General features: G+C 43.7%; 1 protein-coding gene across 1 annotated transcript; it reads right to left on the bottom strand.

Annotated features, from left to right (window-relative positions):
* Positions 1 to 6: 6 nt before the first annotated feature.
* ATP6V1G1 (ATPase H+ transporting V1 subunit G1) lies at positions 7 to 7,888 on the bottom strand. The gene is made up of 3 exons (XM_006142782.3): positions 7,681 to 7,888; positions 3,588 to 3,688; positions 7 to 781 (listed from the first exon to the last, which is right to left on the bottom strand). Exons 1-3 carry the CDS (start codon positions 7,760 to 7,762, stop codon positions 608 to 610), a joined length of 357 nt encoding a protein of 118 aa, XP_006142844.1. The 5' UTR covers positions 7,763 to 7,888; the 3' UTR covers positions 7 to 607.
* Between the last annotated feature and the right edge of the window lie 2,227 nt (positions 7,889 to 10,115).

The following is a 10,115-nucleotide window of genomic DNA, read 5'->3' as shown; positions in this document are numbered from 1 at the left end:
TTTTTTTTCATGACAAAGAGTCTTTTACTTTTAAATGATATCAGTACACCAAGTAATAACATGTAACAAGTTTGTGAATTCTATCTACTATCTGATTAAAGGCAGCCCAAACGATTACACTAGTAGTCTCTGTTCTATCCTTTAGCCGGAAAGGACTATTTTAAGGCTGGCTGCTGCTTCACACAGGTTACAAGTAACTACTCACTACTTTTTCATAGATAAAGCCCCTGACCTTCAAGAAAGCACTAGGGAAAAAAAATATATTTAATCCCTTTCTTTCTTCAAAGAATCTCCTTTTTTACTAGATCTAAAACAGAAAAAGTTAACATTGAGATACATGTTGCTTGAGCTAAAGGCATAGGAAAACAACATACACCCATTAAATTTCTAAGAAATATGAGGTAAAAAGATAAATTCTTTGGGTAAGTTCTAAGTCTGTACAAAGAAGCTAGATTTGCTACTCTGCAAAAAGTGAAAGGACCTGCTATATAATATACAGAAATAATTTAATGCCTTTCCCAAGAATATAACTGGAGCTCCGTAATGCTTCATATTCCATGAGGGCATCTAAGACACCAATCCATGGGACAGGCACGTCATTCTTCTCCTATCCATTTATGCGGTAGTTTTCATGGATTTCTGGCCGGATGTCACAGACAAAGGTCAACAGGTTATCCAAGACTTCATCCCTGTTCTGCAGGAAGTAGTTCTGGAGGATGGTCATCTTCTCCTGGGTCTCCTTCTCCACTTCAGTGCTGCAACTACCATGGGATCCCAGAGCCTGGAGTAGGGGAGTAATGACAGAGGGGACACATCAGGACAATGCTCTGGTTGGCTAGGAACACTCCAGGCTCATCCACACATATAAACCATGAGTAGCGGGCAACGAACCCATGAGAAGAACACAGGGGGACGCAAGTATTCCCACAGGGTACATAGGAGCCACCTCTACTAAAAGATAAAAACTTCATGGCATTTCCACTGCTAGGAAATCATACAGAGACACAGTCACGCCTCTCCAGAGCTCATGTGTAGCTGTAACTAAAGACTGGAATCAACTAATGACTCAATATTTGGGACTGGTTAAACCAATTACAGTGTTTCTATACAAAAGAAGGCAAGTCGGCAATATGGAAAACTGTAAGCCATGCAGTTAAGGGGGAAGGGTGAAAACAAGATATAAAACAGTATCAGTGTAGCTAGTATGTATACAGACTTCGGAGAGTTCACAGAAAAATGGAATTAAAGTGCAAGTTTACTTTGGTGTACAAAAATTTTGAAATCTATGCATTGTGTTTTTCATAATACAGATTTTTCCATGATCTTTCTGAAGACATCTCATACATCTCAGTGGTTTTAAAAGTGGGGAAGGTTGGACCAGCAGATGGAATAATGGTTATGTCACTGAACTCCCACGTAGTCGCCTGCGGTTTGAGTGCCAAAATTGATGGCTTAAAATTCCCGCCTGGCACATGTGCGTGCGTGTCCAAAATCCTGAGAGAACGAAGGAGGGATTGCGGTGGGGCTATTCCACCGGGGGGAGGTGGCGGGGAGGGAGTGATTTCTCCCTTTCTGTGCCTCTGGGGAGTTCATGTGCTCTATAGCAAAAATCTCTCTCTCAAAAAAAAAAATAAATAAATAAGTAGGGGAGGTTTAAGGTTTACGGCATTTTTAAAATAAATTCCTAAAAAATCAGAAACATGTACAGCACAGCAGTGAAGCGCAATGCCCTGTAAGGCCAACTCACATGAGAAGGTTGCAGTTTTCAGTAGGAGAGCTCCCTAGGTACAGAGTATGCACATGCCCATGATCTGGGCTGGCTGGGGGTGGACTGCAGCACTGAGATTCCTACGTGTGTAAATGGAACACACACGCTTAACAAACACATAGGACCTATCCATGTTATTTATGATTTCTCTCTCACTCATGAAATAATAAACTTTATAAAAAATGAACACACTCGGGCCAGCAGGTTGCATGGTGGTCGGGGGGCACTGGACTCCCACACTGCTGACCACAGCTGGAGTCGTGGACCTGGCAACTTGCTTTTTCACTTTCTCTCTGGTCAAATAAATAAATTAATAAAGTTAAATTTTAAAAAACTCTAAAATTAAAAATATGAACACACTCAAGGATGACACAATTTAGGAGGACTTTCACCATTCTTGGTTAATGTTGTAGCCCTTAAGTTCAGCAATGGATTCACCAGTATTATGAATACACGACATCTGTTCCTTCAAATATAAATATTCTAGAAGAATAAACCAAAAACTGTTACAAGTGACTGGTTCAGAGGAAGAAAGCAACTCTGGGTAAGGGGAAAAGTAATTTCTCAGTTACAGGTATGTTTAATACAAAAATATTAGATTTATGTTAACAATAACCCTTCTGTTTGTGTAACAGGACAGTTTATAAACACCCTCTCACATAACCTGTTCCTAACAACCTACAAAGAAGCTCTTACTCCACTTTTCACAAATCGGGAAAGCAAGGCTCAGAGCGGGCAAAGCACACACACAGATTCAAACCCAAGTCTTCTGGTTCAAACTTAGGGCTCTTCGCACTACACTGTAACTGTTCATATCACACAGATACCCTGGGGCATGTCACAGTAGTTAGCTCGGCTGCTCCCTCATATATTTAAGTACTTGACCTGTACTAGGGGCAGGCCAGGCAGGAGGGATACCCACCCACGACCTCTGTTTCATGAATATAGCCATAAGTCACACCCCAGTAACTGGTACAAGGAGGCACAGCTTGTGCCTTATGGTGGAACAGACCCAATCTCTGCACGAAACCGCAGCAGTGTATAAAAATATGAAGAGGGGATAGCTACCCTGACCCAAAGTAGATAAGCACTGTTTTGTGGATAGTCTGACAATTTACAGCACAATCAGCCCCAGTCAGAGAAACATTTTATGTTTTAATAGCACTGTGATCGTCCAGTGCAAAGATAATCCAATCTTTTGCTACTTAATGCTAGGAGAGAGAGAGACGCCTAGACTTGGGCCTGGAAGGGCTCACTCCTGAACAACTGGCAGCCACAATTCGAACTTGAGAATGAAGCACACAACGGCAAAGCTGAGAGTGTCCTAAGCATGTTATTTAAGCTCTTGGGTCAAGGTAAAGAAAGCTTTTCACCTGCGTTTTTAATTATATAGGCCAGTGGACATTTATCAATACACTGTAAACCAGTTTGGATTGTGTTTTCTGTTACCTGCATTTACGGGTCCTGATAGCGTTTCCTCCTTCTGTGAAGCCTCCATTCCTTCTCCTTTCCAGAACTATCCCTACTTCATTTGCACTCCAAGATCTGTTTTGTACTATTACCATCTGCACCACGGTACTGACCCTACTAAAGCCAAAGTCTCTCTAGTATACTGCCGTAGGGCTCCGTCTGATTTGTTTACGACGATCACAGCACTTTTCACAACTCTAAGCTCACACGGCTGGCATCTCACTACTGTGTCTCTTATTGCTCCCAAGCTAAGGCCCCTGAGGGCAGGGACCTTGTCTCTCTCCTATTCGCAGATGACACCCCCCCCCCAGCATCCATCATTGTATTTAGCACATGTTCAAGGACCCACCGCGGCTTCCTTGGCCTTAAATTCTTTCTCCCTCTGCAGGCGGTACTGTTCAATTTCAGCCTGAGCTTCTTCTTTGGCCTGCTTCAGCCTCCGGTTCTTTCCTATTTCAAAGAAGAAAGCCACATCAGGAAGTGGTTAAAAGGCCAGACAGAAAGCAGGCAGAGGCAGAAATAGTACATTTTAATAGTAAACAAAGAAATTTTAGGGTATGGACCCAGGGGATGTACATGAGAAAGGGAATTCAGGGCTCACAGCATAGGCTCCTGCCTCTTCCAGGCTGCACTTAACCAGGAATGATAAAATAAAAAGGAATGCCTTTCAGAAACTGTAGTTCATAAAAATGATGGCACAAATCTTGCAATGTGGGGCCAGCTGGTGGAATGGAAGTGAACTGGCTGGATCCCACGTGGTCCATTGTGCCATTCAAGTTCTAGACCTATAAGCTCGAAAAACACTACAAAATTTCAAAAGGAGAAATAGAGACGGGATGGCCGTATGGCCATTCCCCACCGAGGGGAGTTTCTTTTTTCCTTTCTCTCTCTCTCTGGTGAGTGATATGCCTCTGGCATTTTTTTTTTTAATGTAGAATATGTTAGAATATTTTCTCAATATAAACAACTAAAAACCAACTGGGTAACATTAGTCACCTGGGAACTCTTCCTTTTCCCAAGAAGTAAACACCTAAGTATGCTGCTGATTACAACTCCAGTTCTGCCTACCTAGCAAGGAGGCTAATCTGCTCCTAAGGGACAGCAACCTAAATGTAACTAATGACACAGATGATGTAACACTGGAAACAAAAACCAGGCCTGTCACAAGGAAGTGATCTAAGTGGTGTCTGGGAAGGAATGCTGAATGGGGAGGACTGGACAGTAAGACTGCACAAGCAGCTGAGAGGTGAGGGGATACCGGTGTTGGTTTCCTTAAGAAAGTAGTTTAATACACAGCTGGGAAAAAACCTCCAGGTTCCATCAGAGCCTGTATGAAAACAGCCTGCGAGGATTCCACTCCAAATCTCTGCTCAGCACTCACACTTCTTGAACACCCAAATTTATTTCCAAGTGGAATTAAAAAAAAGCAAGTCCTAGCAGATAAAACTGAGTATTTAATTGGAGCAAAAATACATCTGAAACAAAACGCTGTTATACGTCATAGTACGGCAGTTGTTTAGAACCACATGACAACCATGTGGGTGAAGAAAATGAACTTAACCTCCCACTTCCTGATTACAGAATCTCAGGCCTGCAATGACCCCATGACATCCATACTTTATTAAGCTAGTCTGAACAAGCATTGCCTTTCCTTTGGGTCCTGTGCGGTCCGCTATGACCAGCCTAGACTTCTCTGCACACACTCTCCTCCCTAGAAGTTGTACTGGCTCAGATTTCAAAGTCAAAAATCTTACTCAAAGCAACGATCTATGACTGACTTTTATGGCATGAACACTGTGCAGCAGTTTCACATCATTTCACAACACATCACTCCCACACTCCTGAATTACTTAATATAATCCTCTCTGCCTTTCAGCAAACATCTTCAAAGCTCAATTTCAATAGGCTTCTCTGAAAACCAAAAATGTTTGCAAAGAAAATTGTATTTCTTTTAAATCTTGTTTTTCTTGGGCCTTTGTATAGAGTCAATGTTTCTTCCACTCCAAAGAAATGAACCATAACACAGTTTTTTGTTTTAATTTTAAGGTCCTATGCAATGATTTCAGTGGAAAACTTGGGTTGAACCATTTTACCACATCATGTACTGCCTGTTCCCAATTCAGTTAGTTTAGGCAAGTCAGCCACAATTACAAATCAGAAAAGGCAGTTAATTGAGCCAGGCCTGTAGCATAGCCCTTCCGTGCTATGCATAGGAAATAGATTCCCATATAACCAACTGTGATTCAAATCCCTGCCCCAGCGACTTAAAAAACATGCCAGGTACATGTGCATGCATGCCCCAAATCCTGAGAGGATGGAGATGGGAAGAATGCAGAAAAGGGGATTGTAGCATAACTATACCCCATGGGGGTGTAGTCTCTTCATAATCTCTAAGTGTGGTCCAGCGATTAAAAAAAAAAACCTAGAAAAAGGAAACGCAGTAATTTTCCAAACTGTAACTCTTCCGAGAACTTTTGTTTCTACTGAAAATTCTGAGCTGTGTATTAGCAGTAAACTAACTCCTTTCAAACAAATTCATCTAATAAAAAAGCACCTGAGATATCGAACACAATACCCTGCACTAGGTTTGACAGGATAAAGGGGTAAACATGACCTCTAGGCCCTCAACGCACTAAAAATGATCACCATCCTGCAAGAACTTGCTCATGCACTTCCCCCAGCCTCACATCCTCCCAGCAGATACCAATTCTGCAACTGATGAGCCATCACTGACTGAGAGGTCATTCTGGAAATACTTATCAGGGGCATGACTGGAACAGTGCAAAGAACTGGAACTCTCTAGTCATCTCTAGTCACCAGAGCAAGAAGAAACGGCTTCTCCCCATCTTCAATATCCTCAAACCTTTTTCCTGTGAAATAGAGTATATCATACAACCCTTAATTCAGAAAGTACAAAGGCCAGGCCTGAGATTCACTTAGATGTGGGACAGAATACAAGTCTTATACTAGGAGAAACACCAAGGAACTACTAAAATTAATACCTCCTTGTATTTTATCCCTGCATGAGAAAAGTCTCTTAGCACCAACTATGCTGCTTCCCAGAGTATAAATTATCTCTGAGCCTCACTTTTCCCATCTGTAAAATGGGGATAGAAACATCTCACATACCAAATAAGAAATGGGCTAACTTAACTGAGACCCAGTCCCCGGTCGAATTTAACTTAAGTAGTTGAGGCTAGTGACTGAGCTATATAAACGAATGGGTCGTTGCACTATCATGACAGCCTACTTTGAGAGAGAAACAATGAGAAAAGAAAAGTTTCCTGGAAGAACTGCTGCCTAAATTCTGTGGATGACTAAGGATCAGAGGGAAAAATGGGAAAGGCTCCTCCAATCAGAGCAGACAGCTTATGCAGAGGCTTTCAGAGGGAACAGCAAGTGTCTCTGAGGAATCAGAGATTCAGCATTCGCTGAGGGAAGAGTATGGAGATCAGGAAGTAATTCCAGAGCCTGATCCAAAAGAGCCTCCTCCACCCCACTAAGGAATTTGGGTCTTATTTTACAGGCACTAAATGTTTATTGACTGTAAATATGGGAGGGAAGTCATATTTGCATTTTATATGGAAGGATGACCAACTGCATTGAGAACAGGCTAGAGGAGAGCAGGATGGCTTCCTCTACTCTAAATCAGATCCACCTGTTAAGTTCTTCAGCCATCTCGCATTTCTCAACTCTAGCTCTCAGCTCACCGGCAATTAACCTGGCCAGTACCTGCTTCCTTCACTGACCGGTGGAATACAGCATGGTGCTGGAGACCACCGGTGCATTGGGGCAGGGACAAGGGAGGGCTTCAAAGGGTTCAAGGAAAATGTCTACAGTGAAAAAACTATCATTTCAATTTTTTGGTGCCAAAATAAAACTTGTACTTCAGTTCCATTTTCCACAAAATGTTTGAAGCACCCTCCCATTAGCTACATTAAAAAAAAAAAAAGTACGTAAAAACCAACAAGTTAGGCGGCTTACGGGGGCTTCAGAGAAGTTGGGGTCTTGAGTTAACAATAAAAATTCGGGAGAAAAGTAAAAAGACGCACAAGACTTGGCGAATGACTAAAAGTGACAACGGGGGATGAAGAATAAGCAGAGACGACTCCAGGCTCCTGGCCTGAGCAACTGCGTGGATAGTGGCTCTCTCAGACGAGATGAAGCTCCCCAAAGGAACCAGTAGGAGGGAAAAATGACCAAGAGCTCGGTTTGGCCAGCCGGTCTTACCCCGAGCCCGCGACGGCCGCTAACGCCTTGTCCCCACACCCAATTAACTATTCCACACGGCGGCCTTCAGGGACCCACAAGCCTTCCACGGCCTCGGCTCCAGAGAGGTTCGAAACGCGCAAGCCCCCACGACAGCGGTTTCTGGGCGCCCCCCGCGGCCTACCCACCTCCCCAAGCTTGCGCAGGGCCCGGCCACCCTCCCCGAAACTCACGCTTGCGGGCCTCGGACACCTTCTCGGCGGCCCTTTTCTCAGCCTGCAGCAACTGCTGGATCCCCTGCGACTGGCTAACCATGCCGGCGGCGGCGCCTCCGAGGCGCGGGGAGCGGCCTTACCTAGCTAGAGGGCCCCTTGGGTCGGCTGACCCGCGGCCCACTACCTGCGCCTGCGCAGAGACGGCAACACGCCCTCTGTCACGTGACTTAAGAAGCGTCAGGTCAGCTGACCTCTCTAGGAGGTCTGTGATTGGCGGGATGGGTGGGATGGGGCGGGGCGGAGAAGGGAAGAGCCGAGTGGTCTGACTGCGCCTGCGCCAAATTAGGCGTTATCCCCCTTGCTGGCCCCATCTGCTGTCGCCTGACCAATGCCCGCTCTCCCGCCAGCTCCGTCCTTGTAGCTGCCCTTCGAAGTCGTTTCTGCCATAGTCCCTCCCTCTGTAGTACGCACTCGTTAAGGCTCAGAGAGGACGAGGCAAGCCAAATCACTTTCCCCTATTTTATTACCCTCAATCTTTCTGGTACATTACTTAGTACTCAGAATATATTAGGGCAAGTTAGGAAGATTTTTGTTATTCCAGGGATAGGGTCTTGGTTTGCGGGGAGACTGAGTCAAATGTAATTTTGGATAGGTCATTATCCCTTTGTGAACTCAAGCTCAGAAATACGTAAATATATAAATATTTGGTGCGTGCCTGCTATAATCCTGGGCCACCGTTGGTACTAAAGCTGCTGAAAGCTAGACGAATGAGGTCCCTGAAGGAGCTCACAGTTTATGAAAAGCCAGATTAATTAAAATACATAGACAATTACAAGTTGTGATAAAGTAGTGAAGATAAAATGCAGGCTGCCTTAAGAAGGACACCCTCCCCAGTAAAGGGGGGAAGGATGGAGATGTCTGTGAAGGCTCACCCAAGGTAGTGTTAGGGTTCAGAGTAAGACTCAGGAGGCGCCATCTCAAGAAAAAAAAAGGTAAGTTTATTGAGAGAAAACGCACCACAGGTCTAAAGCCGGAAGTGCTTCAGCTCACCCTACTGAGGAGATGTAATCTATATATATATGGCAGAGGTGGAAGGGTAAGGTCACAAGAATGGCGGGTACTTTGATTCCCTTACTTGCCACCCTGATTTTATTGGCCTATCCATGGGTGTCAGCTGCCAGTAAAAGAGGGTTCTGGCCACAGGATTCTGGCCAAAGGTCGTTGCAACCATCCCTTATTTTTTTTTATTTTTTACTTTTTAAGTAATTTTTTAAAAGAATTATTTTATTCAACTTTATTTAATTCATTTATTTTTTAATTTGACCAGAAAGGGACTGCAAAAGAGAAAGAGAGCAAGCTACCAGGTCTGGGATTTGAACCAGGGTCAGCCATGTGGGACTCCAGCGCCACTTGCCAGCCACCCTCCCCTTATTTTCTAACAGGAAATTACCTAAAGACCATTCAGGGGTCAACCTAGCAAGTAGTGGTATTCTAAATAAAATCTGAAAAAAGAAATGTTACCCAGGAAAGGATAACTGGGGAACAGTGGTGGGGAGAAATTGGGAGATGATTGCAGGAAAGGACCAGCACTGTGGAGCTGGGAGGAGCACCTTGACCCAGAGATGTTCTCCCACCATGAATAGGGAAATTGGAAACCAGTGGTTGAGCTACGGTAGGAAAGGCGTTGTTCCTAAACACTTGACTTACTCCTCACAGCAACTCTGAAGTGCTGTTAATCTCATTTTATAATGACCAAACTAAAGCTCAGAGAGGATAAATAACTAGTCCAAAGTTACACCGCTATAACCATTAAATGAGTATTTGAACCCAGTGGTGCTGCAGAATGAAACCTCTGACCAGCTGTTCGCTTCTGCAAAAACCTGGTGGGTTTTGGAAAGGACTAGATGACCAGAAATCACCAAGTGCCATAGTGAGGGCTTAAAGTAATGCCAGAATTTTTCTTGATACAGAAACCTCCATATTCAAGAGGGAAGTGGATTTGTGACTTCAGACATTTTCATTTGATCGAGATTGGGAGTGGAGTTGAAAAGAAAGCAAAAATCCAGAACTCTTACTATTTTCTGATGAGAACCAGGATTTGACTGGTCTCAGACTTTTAAGTCCAGTCAATGATTCCTTGGGAAGTTTTGTAATTTAGGGTCTTCTAAGAAAACACAGTTTAGTCAGTCTACAGAGAGAATAATGCACGCTTCTGGGGTTGAGATGAAAATTAAAAGAGGTGATGGGAGCCAAAAAGTGGAAACAGCCCACATGTCGGTCAATTGATGAGTGGATGAATGAAGCATGGCATATCCATATAATAGAATAGTATTCAGTCACAAAAAGGAATAAAGTATTGATAAAAGCTGGAACATGGATGAACCTTGGTAACACTACGCTAAGTGAAAGAAGCCAGGCCCAGAGGCTATATATAGTTCCACTGATATGAAATG

The sequence above is a fragment of the Tupaia chinensis genome, unplaced genomic scaffold (assembly GCF_000334495.1).
Source record: "Tupaia chinensis unplaced genomic scaffold, TupChi_1.0 Scaffold000081_1, whole genome shotgun sequence".
In the NCBI taxonomy this organism is placed as follows: domain Eukaryota; kingdom Metazoa; phylum Chordata; class Mammalia; order Scandentia; family Tupaiidae; genus Tupaia; species Tupaia belangeri.
This window is presented reverse-complemented; position numbering and strand designations above follow the sequence as displayed.